This window comes from Bos javanicus, chromosome 5 (genome assembly GCF_032452875.1).
Source record: "Bos javanicus breed banteng chromosome 5, ARS-OSU_banteng_1.0, whole genome shotgun sequence".
Taxonomy (NCBI): domain Eukaryota; kingdom Metazoa; phylum Chordata; class Mammalia; order Artiodactyla; family Bovidae; genus Bos; species Bos javanicus.
This window is the reverse complement of record NC_083872.1, coordinates 67,112,601-67,133,888: the sequence shown is the minus strand read 5'-3', so window position 1 is coordinate 67,133,888 and position 21,288 is coordinate 67,112,601. Positions and strand designations below refer to the sequence as shown.

Below are 21,288 nucleotides of genomic sequence, written 5' to 3'. Positions count from 1 at the left end.
GTTTTTGCTTTGGCTCTGTCCATTCATTCTTTCTGGAGTTATTTCTCCACTGATCTCCAGTAGCATATTGGGCACCTACCGACCTGGGGAGTTCCTCTTTCAGTATCCTATCATTTTGCCTTTGCATACTGTTCATGAGGGGTAGGTCCAATATATGTACTTTAGCAAACTCTCCATAGTTTTGTTATGTCATAGCAACAGATGCTGGGTAAGCAGATTTTTTACCTAGCATGAATTTAAATATTCTTATAACATCCTAGGGGCAGAAATACCAAATCCAGCAAGTTTATGCCCACTCAACAAGGGATCTCAAACTCATGGTACATGTAGTAAATCCACTTGAGCTCACAGGTATGGTTGCTTTAGTTGACAATACAAAACACTATTGTTTTGCTTGAGCTTGGATGCTTTTGTTCAGAAAGAGGATGTATTCTTCACTTGTCTCAGTCCCCATCCTCCTATTATCTATCCCTGCTACTTTACACATTTATGTTAAATGCTAAATGTTAAATGTACTTCTGAAGGTAAGTGCATTTCCACACTTGGTAAAGAGTAGAAGATAGAAGAGCAGAAAAGCCCAGTGGTTTCCCCAAATGAGAAGAAATCCTTGGTGCAGTGGGTAAGGTTGCAAGCTTCTGTCCTTGCTTAACCAAGTCACATGAATATTTCCTATATCAAGAAGTGGAATTTTCCTCTTTCAAGTAACTTATGAAATAGGAAATCCACTGTCTTCTGGGGTGGCAGCTCATGGACTTTGGACCCATGTCCCTCTGCCCAAGCTCCTTCACCTTCTCCTCTGCACCTGCCCTGCTGCTGACAAATATTTCATGTCTGTTTCCTAGTGGGCAGCCCATTCCTCGAGTGGAATACACGGAGGAAGAAAAAAAAACATGGGGTACGGTGTTCAGGACCCTGAAGTCCTTGTATAAGACCCATGCTTGCTATGAGCACAACCACATTTTCCCCCTTCTGGAAAAGTATTGCGGCTTCCGCGAAGATAACATTCCCCAGCTCGAAGAGGTTTCTCAGTTTCTGCAGAGTAAGTGCACATCTGGGTCAAAAGATTGGGGGCTGGGGATGGAAAGGGGAAGAGAAGGAAATTTAGGCAAGTGTGATTGTGTTCTTGCTGATGCAGGCAGGTTGATTTTCCCAGGAAAATGAATATTTCACTGCTGGGCTCTGCCTCCCTGCCAGGCCCCACCGGTATAACACTGTCATCCAAGAAAAGGCATCCGGTGTGGATTTTGCCATGTTTATATCCCTGAAAGGTTTTTCTAATACTCAAAGCCCAAGGTGTCTAGTCAGGGTTCTCCCCGCAGCTCCTGCTATGTTATGAGCTGGCTGCAGTGTGCATTTGTGTAAGACATGTACTATTGGTGCCAAGAGATCTGAGCCCTGTCTATTTATCTGGTCTTTGGAATCTTGTTTTGATCCTCTCTAGTTGGGAGAACCTTCCTTAGATTAGTCATTTGTCAAATAGAGACCATCCACCATTTAGTCTTTCTCACAGGTAAATTGTGAGAATGAAATCAAATACTGAACGTGAAAGCCTAGCACTCATGTGTAGTAGGTGCTCACTGAGTTTGGGATGCATTGCAATCTGAGTAACTCAGTAGGTAAACAGGTGATTGAACTGACCTGCCCATCATTTCAGGGGAGAAAAGTGTTTTCTTTTCTGCCAGGAGCTGTTGACTCAGCAAAACCAAGATAAACAGTCAACACATGTTAAACACCTACTATGTGCTAGGTAAAATGTGGGAAATTAGGGAGACAGACCAGGTTATAGGTTATAGGTTATAGAAGGAAGAGTTTTCTATGCCTCAGAGCTATGCAGAGACGATGTGGCCAGCTCTAGGGCAAGAAGCCAGGGAAGCTACCTAGTAGGGAGGGAAGTGGGAGCTGGACTAGATGGGGAGTGAGTTGGATGACCTTTTGAATCCCTTCTATTTAGAGTCTTTACTATTCAGATAAAGAGAAGAGCAGGGCTCAAGCAAAATGAACTTCAACCTGAGGGTCTAAGACACATAAGCCAAGGGACAAAGGAGTCTTAAAGATATTCTTTGGCTAATTACCTGTGTTGCTATGGCCAATAACAAGAAGAATACAACAGCAATGCTAGCAGTTGTGTGTGTGTGTGTGCTCAGTCATGTCTGACTGTTTTGCAACCCCAAAGACTGTAGCCCATCAGGCTCCTCTGTCCATGGAATTTTCCAGGCAAGAATACTGGAGTGGGTTGCCATTTCCTCCTCCAGGGGGTCTTCCTGACTCTGGGATTGAACCCATGTCTCCTGCATTGGCAGCTGGATTCTTTACCATTGTGCCACCAATTTGTGGGGTGGCAGGTGGGGGTGGGAAAGAAGTATGTGCTAAGTCATTCCAGTTGTGTCCGAGTCTTTACAACCCCATGGGCTATAGCCCTCCAGGCTCCTCTGTCCACAGGGATTCTCCAGGCAAGAATACTGGAGTGGGTTGCCATGCCCTCCTCCAGGGGATCTTCCCAACCCAGGGATCGAACCTGGGTCTTCAGTGCTACACATAAATTCTTTACCATCTGAGTAACCAGGGAAGCCAGTGGACTATATACTGCACCAGTGCCTAGGAGAGAAGTACAGTTCAGTTCAGTTGCCCAGTTGTGTCTGACTCTTTGCAACCCCGTGGACTGCAGTATGCCAGTCTTCCCTGTCCATCATGAACTCCCAGGCTTGCTCAAACTCCTGTCCATTGAGTCAGTGAAGCCATCCAACCATCTCATCCTCTTTTGTCCCCTTCTCCTCCTGCCTTCAATCTTTCCCAGCATTAGGGTCTTTTCCAATGAGTCAGCTCTTCACATCAGGTGGCCAGTGTATTGGAGTTTCAGCTTCAGCATCAGTCCTTCCAATGAATATCCAGGACTGATTTCCTTTAGGATGGACTGGTTGGATCTCCTTGCAGTCCAAGGGACTCTCAAGAGTCTTCTCTAACACCCCAGTTCAAAAGCATCAATTCTTCAGTGCTCAGCCTTTTTTATAGTCCAGCTCTCACATCCATACACGAGTACTGGAAAAACCATAACTTTGACTAGACAGGCCTTTGTTGGCAAAGTAGTGTCTCTGCTTTTTAATATGCTGTCTAGGTTGATCATAGCTTTTATTCCAAGGAGCAAGCTTCTTTTAATTTCATGGCTGCAGTCACCATCTGCAGTGATTTTGGAGCCCAAGAAAATAAAATGTCTAACTGTTTCCATCGTTTCCCCATCTATCTGCCATGAAGTGATGGGACCAGATGCCCATTGGAGAAGGCAATGGCAAACCACTTCAGAATTCTTGCCTTGAGAACCCCATGAGCAGTAGAAGAGAAGCATCAAGTAGCGATTATAGAAACAGACTCTGAAGCCAGAGTGCTGGTAGCTGTGACCTTGGGCAGAGCTTTAATCGCTGCATCTTCTCAGGTCCCCCATCTGTAAAGTGCAGAGAATAGGAGCTCTACCTCCTAGAGTTACGATGAGGATTAATTCGTGTATATAAAGTGCTTAAACCTGTGTCTGACACATGGTGGGTATGATACAGTGTTAGCTATTACTATGGAGAAGGCGATGGCACCCCACTCCAGTACTCTTGCCTGGAAAATCCTATGGACGGAGGAGCCTGGTGGGCTGCAGTCCATGGGGTCCCTAAGAGTTGGACACGACTGAGCGACTTCACTTTCACTTTTCACTTTCATGCATTGGAGAAGGAAATGGCAACCCACTCCAGTGTTCTTGCCTGGAGAATCCCAGGGACGGGGGAGCCTGGTGGGCTGCCGTCTATGGGGTCACACAGAGTTGCACACGACTGAAGCAACTTAGCAGCAGCAGCAGCAGCTATTACTATCATGATCATGGTCGTTACCATTCTCCTTCCAAGTCTGAAATTAGGGAGATTGAGAGACAGATACAAGAGCCAGAGGATGGGTGATCAAATGGTATTGGTATTTTATTACCAATAGAAGCTGCTTCAAGAATGTGGTATAGATGTGTAGGCAAAATGGACTTTCTAATGTTTCACCCCTGGATTAGGTAAACTAACTTGCCAATTAATTCAGTGGCACAGTATCTAGTCATTGGCTGGCTAAAAGCAGACTAGAATGTGTTCCTGTGTGGACAGTCAAGAGAGAAAGGGCAGAGAGGGTGAAGTTGAGAATATTCATTTCCTCTTCGCAAACTCTCAGTCAGAGAAGTCACTGCTCCTCATGGGGTATACCTATATGTGCTATATGGAAAGCACTACAGAAAAGCTAGAAGTGCTCCTTTCATATTCTTCCCTCCTGGGAAGCAGAATGAAAATTCCCTGCTACTCTGGAAACATGAGAAGTAAGGAATAAGTGTTCCACCCTAACAAACAGTAATGAAAGTTTAAATTTACTGGAAGTTTCCATGTGCTAGGCTCTAAGTCTTTTATACTTATTAGCTCTTCTGATTCTCAGAATAATCTTAAGAAATATTTCCCCACATTTTGCCCATGAGAAAACAGGCTCAGAGAGGTGAAGTGGCCTGACCCAGATCACCCAGCTAGAAAGTACTAAAGCATAGATTTGAAGTCAGTTCTGCTTTGCGTCCACGTCCGTGCTCTTGGACAGTTGAATGTACTGCTTTCCTCCCCAGTGGTCTTCAGGCCCCTCTGGCTCCCTGTGATGGGCTCTGAGTTTTCTTTCTCCTCTGCTTCCCAGGTTGCACTGGTTTCCGCCTCCGACCAGTGGCTGGCCTGCTCTCTTCTCGGGATTTCTTGGGTGGCCTGGCTTTCCGAGTCTTCCACTGCACTCAGTACATCAGACATGGGTCTAAGCCCATGTATACACCAGAACCGTGAGTACTGTCCTTTTGCTATCAGTTTCTAGCCACAGTGAGTTGCATCTCACCCGGCTCCAGGAACAAGGCTGGGACTCACTGTGGGCTGGTCCACAGGACTCATTGCCTGCATTGTTTGATGATAGTGCAACAAGGGAATTTCATCTCTTCTGGGGATTTTCCCCATCCAAATAGACTGTACTGATTGGAGATTTAGGCATCTTCTGAATCAAAGGTTCAGATGAGAGAATGAGAGTTCACATTCAAATTCCAAAGAGACTGTAGAAAAGTCAAAGCTATGAAATGCCAAATGGGAATAGGAACAAATGACAGCCAGGTGGTCTCAACACTTCCTGATTCCTGGATCACATCTAGATGATTCTCATCTCTTTGCCTAGGTTGGGTCTCAGCTGAAGATACAGAATGTCTGGCCACTATGCTTCTTATTTTTGCATGTAGCCATCTCCTTAGACAGCTAGAACTGAAGTAGTTTATGTGATCAGTCAGCAGAATACCCCAAATGATCTTTCCCAGCCTACAAAATTCATTACTAGAAATCAGAAAAGACCTATTACTAGTAAATCTGGCACCTAGAGTGTTAAATAAATGTAAGTTTCCTCCTGTAACCAGTGTCAGCCCCCTCCAGGATAAGACAGGAGCATCATTAATATTATTATTGTTGTTGTTACTGTTATTATTACTTCTACTATTATTATTTAGTTCTCATGGAGAATAACTGAGCATATTGTATCTGCCCAGGGATGTCAATACCAAGGAGAAGACTTGGGATGGGAAGTGTTTGTGATCCACAGTTCATTCAGGTGTATGGCTGCCCATAGGTGTACTGGCTCTTTTGTTCTGCATCCCACTGGGCATACGCTCAAAATCCCCTGGCTACTGTGTTCTGTCCTGTCCCTTACATTTCTTTTCCCTTCTTCTTTTTCTTTTGTATCTTGTTTCAACTGATACCAAGCCTTACATACCCCTTATTCTTAGGAATGAGGTTATAAGACTGAATGAGTTGCTTGTTGCTTTCTGCCCATTCCTTGTGTAGAAAGACTGAGTCCTGCATAGCTTATAGCCCTCCTCCCCTCCAAGCTCTGTGCTTTTTGTTTTTCAGGGACATATGCCACGAGCTCTTGGGACATGTACCCTTGTTTTCGGATCGCAGCTTTGCCCAGTTTTCCCAGGTGAGCAGTTAATTTCTCTAGACTTCTAGTTACAGGGTGAGACCTGGATTGCTCAGATAAATTGAACCCATGGAGGGGCTCCCATGTCCTCTGCGAGGGTGGAATCCAGGTATAGTTCTGTGACCCCATCACAGGTGGGAATGTGGTCCCATGGGGCTGGCTAATTACCAGTTCCAGGGACCACAGCATGGAGCTGGTGATTTGGTTGTCCTAGGAATTGTGTGTTATTGACTTAGCTAATTTCACCTGTCCTACTGGATGTAGTTTAAGAGCCTTTTCGTCTGTGAAAACCTCCCAGATCCCCATGCAGAAGTAACCTTGTCTTCTTCCAAGTTCTCGTGGATCTTTCCCCTCATATTTTGGGTCTTTGCCACTTTCTACCTTATCAGGCAATCATTTTTGTATATGTTTTAAGTAAGTAAGATGGCATTTGCCAAGACTCTAGTGCCAATAGGCTGACTCATGGCAAAAAATAAAGAGCCAGCTGCCTTCTCACCATCATCAAGGCAGCAAGCTAAGCTTTGATTCATCTATTACAGTGGTAAGCAGGCTCAAAAATGCTTTTTGGATGAGTGAAAGAATCCTACAAATTCTCTTCTGGCACTGAGAGGCAGCCCCAAACCATGGCTGGGCAACTGGGATGGTGGGAGAGTGGAATGGTAGTGCTGAGTAGCCCGGAGCAAGTTGCCAGTCACCACAGAAGTGGATCAATAAAGAGCCCTTCCTGATAGTCTCCTTCCTCACAAGGAGGAATAACGATCAAATAGAATGACCTATGAGCAAATGCTGGGCCAAGGATGAGTTTCATAGTAATGGGATTGTATGTGAATCACTTAAGCATATTCCTTTAGCCAGAAAGAAAGAACTATTTCTACTCTTGAATGAGGAGGCTGCTACATGGTAGCTGAAATAAACAGAGAGCAAAATTAACTGCTTACTGAACAAGGAAAAACTGTACTTGTTAGACACAGCCTCTCTAAACAAAGAAAACAACTGCTTTTATGTGTGTTAGATGCTCAGTCATGTCTGACTCTTTGCGACCCCATGGATTGTAGCCCACCAGGCTCCTCTGTCCATGGTATTCTCCAGGCAGGAATACCAGAGTGGGTTGCCATTTCCTCCTCCAGGGGATCTAACAAACCGAGGGATTGAACCCCTGTCTCCTGTGCCTCCTGCATTGGCAGGCAGATTCTTTGCCACTGAGCCACCTTATGTGGGCTTGGGGGAATTGCGAAGTTCAGAGATTGTTGGACTTTTAGAAGTGGGAGTGTTTAGAAATTAGGTGAACCTTTGCTGTGCAAGTGTCACCACAGGAGTAGCTGACTTTCAGAAGTGTGGTTCCTGCTGCCAAGATGTCATAGATTGCTATCAAACTAGGACTGGAAGTTTTTATTCTCATTACTAAAAGTTTTACTTCCCAGTCAGAGGCTAAATGGCCATCCTCCTTAAGCCATTTCCAATTTGGGGATCCCCACAGAGGGGTTGGAAGTTACCTGAGTCAGCAGACAGGAGCTTCTGGCTCATCCATGTTCCTGGTTCCAATTTTGACCTGGGCAGTTCCAAAGCAGAGAGTTGTTTTGAGTTCCCTGAGCATATTCTTTTTTGATCTAAAAGCAGGACTAGTTTCCCACTGGAGTGCAGAATGGACTGGGGATGAACCACTTTGGGTTCCTTGTTTTAGGCAAGATCTGGGCTCACAAAGAGTAGTGGCTATGAGAACAGGGAACCCTTTCAACCTGCATTTATTGATGATGACTTCTGTTAGACTTGGGCTTCCCGGGTGGTGCTAGTGGTAAAGAACGCGCCTGCCAGTTCAAGAGACATAAGAGACGTGGGTTCAGCCTCTGAGTTGGGAAGATCCCCTGGAGGAGGACATTGCCTCTCCTTAAAGGGATTTTTCACGGGCTGTGCATTTGGCCTGTACAATGCTCTTTCCTCCGCTATCATCAGAGCCAATAACAGCCTCACTTTCATCAAGTCTTTGCTCAAATATCACCTTTCCAATGACGCTTTCAAATTGTGGTGCTTGAGAAGACTTTTGAGAGTCCCTTGGACTATAGGGAGATCAAACCAGTCGATCCTAAAAGAAATCAACCCTGAATGTTCATTGGAAGGACTGACGCTAAAGCTGAAGCTCCAGTACTTTGGCCACCTCATGTGATGACTGACTCATTAGAAGAGGCCCTGATGCTGGGAAAGATTGAGGGCAAGAAGAAAAGGAGGTGACAGAGAATGAGATGGTTGGATGGCATCACCGATTCAATGGATATGAGTTTGAGCAAATTGAGTGAAGCACAGGAAGCCTGGAATGCCTCAGTCCATGGGGTTGCAAAGAGTCGACATGACTTCGAGATTGAACAACAGCAACACAGTGATTTTTTAAAACCATTCTGGAGCCTTATTTAAAATCACAGCCTCGGGACTTCTCTGATGGTTCAGAGATTAAGAATCTGCCTTCCAATGCAGGCATTCGAAGGTTCGATTCTATCCCTGGTTGGGGAACTAAGATGCCATATGCTGCAGAGCAACTAATCCCGCATGCCTAGAGAAGCTGCATGCTGCACTTACTGAGCCTGCAAGCTGCAACAAAGACCCAGTACAGCCAAAAACAGAAGATGAAGGATAGGGCAATCAAAGCCCCCGACCCCACCCCTGCTTCTCTGGCACGCTGGATCCCCCTTGTCCCTTTCTCCAAGAGAAAGTTCTTCTTTCCGAAGAACTTATCACCTTATGACATGCTTATTATTTACTGTTTATCCACTTAAATGTAAAAGTCAGGAATCTTTATCAATTTTGTACATTGCCCGTCACATAGAAGGCATTCAATAAATATTTTTGGAATGAATGAATGCATATTAGTAGGAAAGAAATATAATATATATGCACACACACATATATATATTTGTATATATATGTATGTGCTTTGTCTGCTGCAAATCAGTCTGGAGCAAATGCTGTAAAAGAGTCAGAGACCACTAGGGGCTTCTGAGTTGGGACCTGTAATAAGAGGTGGCCCGTGACATCTCAGACTCTCCAGCTATGCATATACCTGGACAGATGTCAAGCACTTCACAGCAAGTCTCCTATGGTATCTTCAGGGGGCTTGATGAAGTCCCATCTGGTGCACCAGGAATATTCCACTTGAACTGTGGAAGGATAATCAGGACTTGAAACGTTAGACACAACCTACCGTGTGACCTTGAGCAGGTCATCTCTTTTCTCTGTGCCTTGGTTTTCTCTTTTGTAAAGTGAATAGAGGACCAAGTGATGGAGAAAGGCTTCCTCCATCCTTGAGATCTGTGATTCTGTGAAGTGTGGTCAGGGAAGCCTTGACAGAACAGTTGAGAGTCTACCTGGGCCCTTCTGAATGTATCTAGCCACCCATCCCCTTCCTGTGGTCAAATACGAGGTTGGATCTGAGAGTCGAGGTTGAAGGTCAGCAGACCCCAGCCATGTCAGTGCCGGTTTCTCTGCCGTTACAGGAGATCGGCCTTGCCTCCCTGGGTGCACCTGATGAGTACATTGAAAAACTTGCAACAGTAAGTACCCTCTCTCCCTGGTGGATGGTGGGAATGTCTTGGGCCTTTGAAACTTTGCTGCTTTCCTGAAAGCCAGATCATTTGAAAAAAGAAAAAATCTGAATGCCTTGCTTACATTTGCACAAGTGACATTTCACATTTTGACTTCTTCTTAGTGGTTTGATTTTGAAATCAACTACATGCAGATGTTTACATGTAACTTTAAACAGTATGTCTTGAAAGCACCAACAGGCTATAATGATAGTCGTTGAGAACCCCCTTGAGTGGGTAGGTAGTCGTCTAGATTCACATCTTTGAAAACAAAATATTTACTTTCTACCTAACACTGGAGCCAGCATTGGATCTTTCCTTTCTCAGATCCAAGGTAGAAGTGGGAACTGGCTTTTCCCTTCTAACCAAACACTCTCTTCCCCAGGAGTGTGATGACTGTCATCCATAGACACCATGGATGAGCACCACAGCAGGGGCTTTCCTTCCTGTAGACCCCTTTCCAACTTGAGTGATTCCCTCCCTAACCTCTAGGCCACATTTTTAAATAATATGCTCAGCTTGGAAGAAAAGAAATAAAACTTTATAATGGAACTAGGGACTACAGATTAATGCACACATATCATTCAGTTCAGTTCAGTTCAGTTGCTCAGTTGTGTCTGACTCTTTGCCACTCCATGGACTGCAGCACTCCAGGCTTCCCTGCCATTATGATATATCTGTTTAGAAGTTTGTGAATTTAATTTAAGAGAAGGTTGAAACCTCCCAGATCCTTTCTCACTGCCCAGCTGCTCTGAGACCTTGGGCAAGTAGCTTTTGCACCCTCACCTCTAAAAATGGATACAATTTTTTATATCATTTCCATCTCAAAAGTACATCATGAGGATCTTGAGGATCAAAAGAGTTAAATTTGTGTGGATGTAAGTTTTTAAACGCCAGATGCTGTGGTGATACAAAAAGCAACTTTCAAGGAAACTGCAGAACTTGATCGAACCTCTCATTTGTAAGAAAAAAATAAACTCAAACACAGAGCATTAAGTTACTGCTGTAATTATGATAAAAGTATTCATTACCAACCTAGCTTCTCAAAATAATCTTATTATTAATATACTGATCTAGGAATAGTCTTGGGCCCCTTGGTCTGCCCTTGAGATGCTGTGTCACTGTATGTATGTAACTTGCCCTCTCTGGGTTAAAGATGTCTCATCTGTATGTGAGGAGCTCAGGCTGACTCTGTTCTGACAGCCTTCCCAGGTTTCACATTCTCTGCTGTTGCTGCTGCTGCTAAGTCGCTTCAGTCGTGTCCGACTCTGTGCGACCCCATAGATGGCAGCCCACCAGGCCCTGCCATCCCTGGGATTCTCCAGGCAAGAACACTGGAGTGGGTTGCCATTTCCTTCTCCAATGCATGAAAGGGAAAAGTGAAAGTGAAGTCACTCAGTCGTGTCCGACTCTTTGCGACCCCATGGACTGCAGCCTACCAGGCTCCTCTGTCCATAGGATTTTCCAGGCAAGAGTACTGGAGTGAGTTGCCATTCACATTCTCTAGTGCAATAATCAGACTTCCCTAGAAACCCTGGGCCTTGGCTTTCTCTTGGCCGTATAGTAGGAAAGAAAGTGAAAGTCACTCAGTCGTGCCTGACTCTCTGCGATCCCATGGACTATACAATCCATGGAATTCTCCAGGCCAGAATACAGGAGTGGGTAGCCTTTCTCTTCTCCAGGGGATCTTCCCAACAGGGATCAAACCTAGGTCTCCTACATTGCACGTGGATTCTTTACCAGCTGAGCCACAAGGGAAGCCTGAGAATCCTGGAGTGGGTAGCCTATCCCTTCTGCAGCGGATGTTCCTGACCCAGGAATCAATTCTAGGACCTTATTTCCCAAGCCATTTATCTGGGACATGTTGCACTGGGAGCTATTGAAAGAAAAAGACTTGGTTATTTGGGAGGCTGAGTGCAGTGACTGACAGGGTTTTAACACAGATTTTTGGATGGTGGGGATATTGAATAATAACCTTAGAACTTTGAGGCCAAATAAGGAAGCAGATAACTCAATAAAATGCAGTGATGAAGTTTATTGTGGGTAACTTTTTTTTTTACCACAAATAAGATCTTTTATTTGTCACCATTAAGAGTCTGCATTTTAAACCGATTCTTGGACTGGTGGCTCGTATCCATCAGCTCGTTCAACTTTAGCACCTGTCTCATCCCCGGTAGCTTTTCCAGAACTACTACCTTCTGTATTGTGGGTAACTTACACGCAGGAAAGGGTGGGTAGACAGCAGCCAGAGGCTTTGGCAACCACACTCTATGCCACAAAAAGGGTACGGGGGGTTAAAGGGGCCAACGCTACAAGATCAAGTGCAGCCAAATTAAAATTTATTAGTTAATTAATTAAAGGGGCCAAAGCTAAGGGTAGAATCTGATTACTAAGGGAGAAGCAGGTTCACACTGTCAGGAGTTAGGGGTTTTTTCCTCCCCCGAAGGTCTCATGACCATTATTTCTTGTGAAGCATTACCCATCTGCCTCAGCAAAAGTTTTTATATGTCAGATGAAGTTTTTATATCAAATAAGAAGGATAAAAGTTGATGAGGAACTTATTTGGTGCAGTCCTTGTGAGTAGACTAAAGTTCAACCATGCAGAAAAGGATAGGGTTAGGACTTCAGACTTAGATGGAGCTGACAAAATGGAGTTGGCGTGGTTCAGCCACACAGATGAAAGGATACTCCCTCACTGATTCTATCATGACCCAATTCCCTACCTCCCACTGAGCCTGATGGGATTGTCTGGTAACTCCAGCCAACTTGGGGGAGCAACTCCCTCTAGCTGATGCCACAGAGAAGAAAGCGAAAGGGGTGGAGGAGTTCCTGTCATAGAGAGTGGCTTATTGGGAGTATCCTTTGGGGGCTTCCTTAATGCTCCCCCACAACTTCCCATCATATCTTGCATTCAGTTCAGTTCAGTTCAATCACTCAGTCGTGTCTGACTCTTTGCAACCCCATGGACTGCAGCACACCAGCCTCCCTGTCATTCCCTGGAGCCTGCTCAAACTCATGTCCATTGAGTTGGTGCCATCCAGCCATCTCATCCTCTGTCATCCCCTTCTCCTCCTGCCCCCAATCCCTCCCAGCATCAGGGTCTTTTCCAAGGAGTCAATTCTTCATATCAAGTGGCCAAAGTACTGGAGTTTCAGCTTCAGCATCTTGCATTCAGCCAACTCTTAATTCAACAGGTAACTGGATAGGGTAAGGCATAGCACACAAAACCATGACCCCAGATCAGGCTGATTCAGAGAACAGACCTGCACAAACTCCCACCTGGGCACCTTGTCTCTGGCCCTGGGTCACCTGCTGCTTCCTTGTGTATGCTTCAACTTGACTTTCCATTTCAGATTTACTGGTTTACTGTGGAATTTGGGCTCTGCAAGCAAGGAGACTCCATAAAGGCATATGGTGCTGGGCTCCTGTCATCCTTTGGTGAATTACAGGTATGAACTGAACAGGAACTATGGATGGATTTGAGAGTGGTAGGTACAGCAGACCATTCATTTTCCCTTTATGCTGTCGAAACCCTCTTATATCCACTTTGAAACTGAACCTTGGAGTTTCTCCTCAAGTGATTGACCTCTTAGCAGCTATGATTTGGTCATGACTGTGGGATTTAGAAATTGAAATTGAACTGCAGATACATAGGTCTCCAAACCAGAGGGGCCTCCTGAATCTAGGATTGAACTGTGCATTGGGACATAGACAAACACATGCTAGAAAATGTGGCTGCTCCCACACCCTCTGTTGATCAACCTTACCTGAAAATGGTTGGGGTAAAATATTCCTTTTGATCCTGATTACTGTCTAGTATGTGCAAATAATCTAGTTCACCTGCATTGGGACTAGGGTATGGAAGGAATCAGGATAAGGTGGGAGGGGATGCACAAATAGCCTAGGGGATGCGGCAGGGACCAGCAGCCCTGACGTAACCATGACGACTTTCCATTTGGGACCCGCAGTATTGCCTATCAGACAAGCCGAAGCTCCTTCCTTTGGAACTGGAGAAGACCGCTGTCCAGGAGTATACGATCACAGAGTTCCAGCCCCTGTATTATGTGGCTGAGAGTTTTAATGATGCCAAGGAGAAAGTGAGGTGAGATGGTAACCATGGTGGGCCAGCAGCCCTTGGGACCTCCTGACTTGACCTGGTGCCGCCAGCCTGTGGGAGATTGGGCAGGAGAATGGACTCCAGTGCCTACAGCAGCGGCGTGCATCGGACAGTATTCTCTCCCCACCCTGTCTCTTTCCACTCCCTGTTGAGAGAAGTGCCTTCCTTTGCAGGACCCCATTTCATAGCTTGTTAGCCAAACATGATGATCCCTGCAGACAGGCCTACCACCTTATCCTTGCTCAGTGCGGCCACCAGGTCCACCCCTGAACTCTGCTATGTTCAGAGCGGCCACAGAGGTACCCCCGTCAAACAGCCCTAGGTGTCTTCTCACCCCACAAAGTCCCTTGTCACTTTAATCTCCCATGTATGTGCATAACTCACCCCCCACCCCTTCAGCCTTTCAGTTCAGTTCAGTTCAGTTGCTCAGTCGTGTCCAACTCTTTGCGACCCCATGAATCGCAGCACACCAGGTCTCCCTGTCCATCACCAACTCCCGGAGTTCACTCAGACTCACGTCCATCGAGTCAATGATGCCATCCAGCCATCTCATCCTCTGTCATCCCATTCTCCTCCTGCCCCCAATCCCGCCCAGCATCAGAGTCTTTTCCAATGAGTCAACTCTTCGCATGAGGTGGCCAAAGTACTGGAGTTTCAGCTTCAGCATCATTCCTTCCAAAGAACACCCAGGGCTGATCTCCTTCAGAATGGACTGGTTGGATCTCCTTGGAGTCCAAGGGACTCTCAAGAGTCTTCTCCAACACCACAGTTCAAAAGCATCAATTCTTCGGTGCTCAGCCTTCTTTACAGTCCAACTCTCGCATCCATACATGACCACTGGAAAAACCATAGCCTTGACTAGACAGACCTTTGTTGACAAAGTAATGTCTCTGCTTTTCAATATGCTATCTAGGTTGGTCATAACTTTTCTTCCAAGGAGTAAGCGTCTTTTAATTTCATGGCTGCGGTCACCATCTGCAGTGATTTTGGATCCCCCCAAAATAAAGTCTGACACTGTTTCCACTGTTTCCCCGTCTATTTCCCATGAAGTGATGGGGCCAGATGCCATGATCTTCGTTTTCTGAATGTTGAGCTTTAAGGCAACTTTTTGACTCCTCTTGCACTTTCATCAAGAGGCTTTTTAGTTCCTCTTCACTTTCTGCCATGAGGGTGGTGTCAGCTGCATGTCTGAGGTTATTGATATTTCTCCTGGAAATCTTGATTCTACAGCCTTGACGCCTTTACCCACACTTACCCTTTTTTGTGTGTCTTTCTCTAACCAACTTCCTTAAAATCACTATCCAGCCCTCTCCCCCCAAGTAGTCCTTACCCACTCTGTGATTTACTTTTCTCCCTAGTACTTATTAATGTCTAAAATCTTGTATGATTTAAGGTCTATGAGGATAGGGAGTTTTGTCCTTTCTGTTCTTTCCTTCCACTTCAGGAACAGTGCCAGACACATAGCAAGCACTCAGTATTGCTATTGTCCAGTTGCTAAGTCATGTCAGGCTCTTTGTGACCCCACAGACTGCAGCACACCAGACTTGCTTGTCCTTCACTGTCTCCTGGAGTTTGCTCAAACTCATGTCTATTGGGTCATGATGCCATCCAACCATCTCATCCTCTGAATTAGTGAGTAATTGGCAAATGTGCCAATCGCAGAGGCAATTCAGCACCAGACTGGTGGAGTGGTACCAAGACTCTGAGACTCTCAGCCCTCCAAGAAGATGGCCCTGCCATCAACCTGCTAGAGCCACACTGCTCCCAGCAGGAGACAGGCTGGGCAGAGGGTCTACTTAGACAGGGCAACCATGAATCCATTTTTACCACTTCTTTTGTTATATCTTAGCAGTGATGCATAATAAATATAAGTCTTACAGGCTTCTGGGATCCCATGAAGCTGGGCATGTCAGCTTTGAATGCACCAGACTTAGGTAACCAACAGTAAAATGGTAGCCCACAAATGTACTTTCTTTGACCCCAAATGACTCCCTTTACTCTTTTCTCCAGGGCCCTTAGGTCCTTCCTGCCATTCTTTCCCATTTTTCTCCTAAATTTTCACCCTTACTGGGAACCTAGTCTTCCTGTAGCCCTAAAGGTTCCACTTTGCCATTCCTGGGACTCCTTTAGGGTTATGGATTTTTGTGAGTTCATGCATTAATCCACCAAGGTAATTATAGTCACAGGTAAGGTGGTTCAGACAGTAAAGAATCCACCTGCAATGAATGAGACAGGGGTTTGACCCCTGGGGTCGGGAAGATCCCCTGGAGAAGGGAATGACTAGCCACTCCAGTATTCTTGCCAGGAGAGTCCCATGGACCAAGGAGCCTGGTGGGCTACATGCCATGGTGTCGGACACATGTGAGAGACTAACACTTTAACTTTTCTAGATGCCTGGTAGCTATTTTGTACCAAACACTGTTCTCGGTGCTTTTCAGATATTAATTCATTTAGTCATTAAATAAGATCACAAATTGCAGATAGGGGTACAGAAACATTGAAGGGGTAAGTAACTCACTCCGAGTCATACAGCTAGTAAGTGGCTGGCCCAGGGTGTGGACTCAGGCAGTGGAACTCAGAGCCAGTACTCTTAACTGCTGAGTTGCACTGAGATTCCCATATGGACAGGCCCTTCAGGAAGTTCTCAGCCCCAGGCCAACAGGGAAGACCTTGCCAGGACATGGGCCTCTCTTTGAAATCCCACCAGCTCTGCTAGTGTTCACTTCCCCTGGTGACTCGGTGGTAAAGAACCTGCCTGTAATGCAGGAGACACGGGTCCATTCCCTGGGTCAGGAAGATCCCCTGGAGGAGGAAATGGCAACCCACTCCAGTATTCTTGCCTGGAAAATCCCATGGGTGAAGGAGCCTGGTGGGCTATATAGTCCATGGGGTGGCAGAGAGTTGGACATGACGGAGCGCACTCACTCACTGCTAGTGTCTAGAGCCCAGAGGAGACACAAAAGCTCTCATCTGCTGAGAGCTGGCTCACAGAATGAAAGAGAATTCTAAAGAACACAGTTCAAAAAAGGAAGGGATCTGAGCATCTCTGGGATACCCTCAGAGCATCCCGACTAAAAGAAACCATGCCAACCATTTTCAATTTCGGTATTCAAGTTCTAGCAGAGATGGGTCTGAGTTTGTTCACACACCTGGCTGCTTGATCTGAGGAGGGCTGAGTGGGCCTCAGACTGATAGTTCAATTCATATACCCGCAGTGGGGGAGGTCGATTCCCCACAGAAAAAATAAGGGGCGCCTGGGAATAAGAGGGAAGAGAGGAAGAGCAGGCAGAGCCACAGGCATCTACTACTATTCTGGTTCATGTCACCAGCTGCACTGAGAAAGCTTTTTCCAAAGAAGAGATGGGGAAGGATACTTAACCACTTATTCTTCATGCATCCATAGTCACTAATAAAAGATTCCTCCCAGGCCCAGGAGTGATGCGCCAGGGAGGGCCAGGCCAGATTCAGACTACCCGTGTCCTTTCCCTTCTTTATAATGTATTGCCAGCATGGCCTTAGTAGTTATTTAGCTTCCTCAAGCCTCGGTTTCCTCATCATAAAATGGGAATAGTAAAATGGTACCTTCCTCTTAAGGTTTTTATGAAGACTAATTTAGTGATAATAGTTGTTAAGAGTATAAAACAGTTGAAACTTGCTATGGTTCTCAAACATAGGAGGCCCTCAATCCATGTTGAGTTTCATTCATAGTGTTTTCTTCAACTTTGGGAACCATGTTTCTTTCTTTGCATTGATGGTCAAGCATCTCAGAGCTTTTTTTTTTCTTCTATAACATTCTTTGGCTAGGTTTTACTTACTCCTTTTATTTTGTTTAATGATAAGAATTTGGTCTTATTGTATACTGTGCTTTTATTGTAAGCTACTTCTGACATTTTGGAGGCATGTGCATAAGTGTGTTTGTATACACACAGACACACCTACCACATACAAAGGCTTCCCAAAGAAGACCTAAAACTCCATTTCACTTCTCAGCCCAGTACTAAAGCCCCTGGTGAGGTTTCAGTGCCACTAATAACCAAGTGAATGCCACTGAAAAATCTTTTAAAATTATTTTTCCCCAAGTGGTAGCCTTCATTCAGACCTATGATTTTGGTTTCAGGAACTTTGCTGCCACAATTCCACGGCCCTTCTCAGTTCATTATGACCCATACACTCAACGGATTGAGGTCTTGGACAACACCCAGCAACTTAAGATTTTGGCTGACTCCATCAGTAGTAAGTAACATATGCCCTTCGAGGCCATTCTCTCATAGAGGATTGTGTTTTCTTACCTTCGTCAGAGGAACAGTAAGAAATATATTAAATATTTAAGAAAAGCATTTCCAGGGAAGCCACTGACTTATTGAGAGAGAAAAACTTAGCAATAAAAAGCCAGAATTGCCTTGAGTGTCCTTTCTGCTTTGACCTTCCTGGACCCCATGCCACCTCTGATGACCCACCACCTTTCCACCCTGGCTTGTTGCTGCCACGTTCCTCTTTCTCCTTTGCATTTTCACCCCTTTCCCTCTAAGTGTCCACTGGACCTTACTCTGCCTGGAATACCAGCTCCTAAGGATAAATTTTTATCTACTTTATCAGCCACAGAGTAGTTCATCCATTGACCTTTTATTTTTTCTGGACAACAAGAATATTATAATAGTTGTTCTTAAAAAGTCATTGTGCTATTGTGTTCATCTCCTGATTCTTTCTAGCCTTCAAATTCCCCTCGAGCAACACTGACCAGCTCTTAGTTCCCATGCTTTCCCCTGGCCTTTGCCTATACAGTTTTTGTTTAAAATACTCTCTTTACCACTCCCATTTAGGGACCCCATCCCAGTTTATCTTTTAATCTTCATACATGTCTCTTCTTAGGGTAAGCCTGGTTTGGGTGTCCCTCCTACGTTTTGGCCTTCCCATAGATCCCTCTCTCAGAGCACTTATCATAGGTTTTTTATTTTATTTTTATTTTATAATTGTTTGCTTGTCTGTCTCTCAAACTAGACTTTAGCAGAGGGCCATGTCAGGTTTGCTGTCAAATCCACAGCAGTTATCCATATTCCTAAAGATCATATTAGGTACTCAAGAGCTATTGAATGAATGGAAAAAACCACCAAAGGATCAAGCTTAAAGGGAGAAGTTCTAGTCCGAGGGGTGGGGAGTTTCTATCTGTAAAAATGTTCTAACAAAGGCCAGAAGGGCTGGTGGGCTTGGCGTATCCCTCTCTACCCCTGTGATGTTGCCTGAGACCACTGCTAATATGTAGAACTAGCCCATTATACTCATTCATATCAGGTATGGCCTCCCTCCCATAATGAGCCATTTTGATAAAGTCCAAGGCTGATTCCCTCCCATAGATGCCATCTTGAACACTCAGCTGGAATAACCTGTTCACCGAAGAGGCCAGCCAAGGGCTCTGGAGGCTGGGGTGTGAGAGAGAAGGGTTAGGCCATAGCTGTTTTTTCTTCTCTCTTTCTCATTTCCCCTGAGAAAGCGAAAATACTTTAAAAGACTATTATTTATAAGAGGTTTCTAAAAATCACTGAATGACAGATTTAGGAACTGGAGGGTCCTTAGAGTTTTGTGACCTTATATAAGGCCCCATCATCTCTATACTGTCCTCAGGACCTAGGCAGGAATAAGGCTGGTCTGTCTCCAAGTCCCCTTCCACTTCTATGAAGAGTCTGTGTCCTTGTGGCCCCATGGCATGTGAGAACCTGCATGAATGAAAGTGACTCCATCATACCTTACTTAGTCTGGTGGTCTGGCGATCTAGGCTGAGTTATCTGCTTGGACCATGCCTTCTCCAACCTCGTGTGTCTCAGAATCACTTGGAGAGCTAGTTAGAAATGGATAGTCCTGAGTTGTACTCCAAGACTATCCCTGAATGTGTGATATGAGTCAGGGATTTGTATTTGTAATGAAGCCCCAGTGAATCCTGACATGGAGTGGGGATGGGGGGCTATGTGAACCCTACTTTTAGGTTCTGTGGCTTAGCCCCTTGCGAGCATCTGTGGATGGTCATGTGAAAAGGAAACTTAAAAGCTAGTGATTTCCCTGGGGAGAAAACTATTAACTCCTTCCCTGAGAAATAGACTATGGAAAGAAGAATCTTAATTACATTAATAGCTCTTAAGCACTTCCTACAACTTGGAATCATCTGTAATGGCTCAGATTTTATCACCCTAACTAAGCTGTCAGCTCCTTGAAGATTGGGGTAGTACCTAGTGTATCCACACACCCCACTGATTCCCTAGCCTTTTACACACTGCAGATACTTGAAGGGTGTTTGTTTACAATATAAGTGGCTCCTTTGTTTTTCTTTGTAGGTGAAGTTGAGATCCTTTGCAGTGCCCTCCAGAAATTAAAGTGAAGTCACTGACAGAACCTAAACTGAGAATCTCTCAATGGAAATCCACCTACTTCTTTTATTTCATCTTAAAAAGTGTAAAAAACAAGTCTTAATTCAAAATGACAGCCTTAAATCCTTTCGAGAGCAAGTTGGCGGGTCAACAAATAAAATCATATGAAATGACAGCATATTAATAATACCCAAAAGCATAATGGTAGATCTTTTGGGATCATCTGTGATTTAGAGATGATAATCTCATACTCTGAATTGAATTAAAAATCAATAACGTGTCACATTTCATCAAAGTTAATGAAAATTTGGGACCTGTTTTATTCAACCTTCCTAAATACTTTCATTTGCTGTAGAGAATTCCTAAAGGGATCTATCCCTCACTGTGAAACACAAGCCTATCAGAATTGAATTTCTGGATTTAATATAAATTTTAACCTACAAAAGTCTTTTTCTGTTTCAGGGAACTATGATTCTACTTACTGCTTTGTTATTTTGCCTATGTAGATTTTCTTTAATTCAGAAGCCTATTAAAATCAATACAAATATTAAAATTCATAATGTAATATCAAAATATTTCTGTATGTTTTATTATCATCATAAACACTGGTATGGAAGGTGGTAGAACTTTCCATCTGATTCAACTTGCAGTATCATTTTCCAATCAATCAATTGTCAAGTCTGTTTGGGGAGACATTTTGAAGACATTTAAGATGCAATGCATACATGCTAAGTCACTTCAGTCATGTCTGACTTTTTGCAACCCCATGGACTGTAGCCCACCAGGTTCCTCTGTTCATGGGTTTCTTCAAGCAAGAATACTGGAGTGGGTTGCCATTTCTTCCTCCAGGGGATCTTCCTAACCCAGGGATAGAATCCAAGTCTCTTAAGTTTCCTCCATTCGCAGGTGGGTTCTTTACCACTAGCACTACCCAAGAAGCCCCTTTAAGATGCAGTAGATGTTAATTAAAATCCCAGCTGGTAGATTTTCAGTAAATATTCATTGAATTAATACATTATTAAATAGCAAATCTTCGACAAATTTGAGAATTTTAAATTCATTAAGAAAAACTTTAGAGTTTTCTCAATTTTGTAGTTTCTTGGAATGAAATAATCCTCTCATTGCCTTAGAAATATATTAGCTGGATAAACTTATAACGCGAAAGAATGATCAGAGTTTCAGATTTCCCATCCATTGCAGGGGATCATTGTGATAATCTAAGTCAAGTCTGGGCAGTTGACAGATTTTGACTTTT

At 44.5% G+C, this 21,288-nt stretch overlaps 1 protein-coding gene across 1 annotated transcript in view; it reads left to right on the top strand.

The window, feature by feature from the left end:
* PAH (phenylalanine hydroxylase) overlaps window positions 1–20,606 on the top strand; it is a 90,505-nt gene extending 69,899 nt beyond the window's left edge. The window contains exons 6-13 of the mRNA XM_061417111.1: window positions 843–1,039; window positions 4,684–4,819; window positions 5,922–5,991; window positions 9,474–9,530; window positions 12,914–13,009; window positions 13,529–13,662; window positions 17,795–17,910; window positions 20,001–20,606. Coding sequence (XP_061273095.1) covers window positions 843–1,039; window positions 4,684–4,819; window positions 5,922–5,991; window positions 9,474–9,530; window positions 12,914–13,009; window positions 13,529–13,662; window positions 17,795–17,910; window positions 20,001–20,044 — 850 coding nt within the window. The 3' untranslated portion in view covers window positions 20,045–20,606. The remainder of the gene's footprint in view (window positions 1–842; window positions 1,040–4,683; window positions 4,820–5,921; window positions 5,992–9,473; window positions 9,531–12,913; window positions 13,010–13,528; window positions 13,663–17,794; window positions 17,911–20,000) is intronic.
* The last annotated feature ends 682 nt before the right edge of the window (window positions 20,607–21,288 follow it).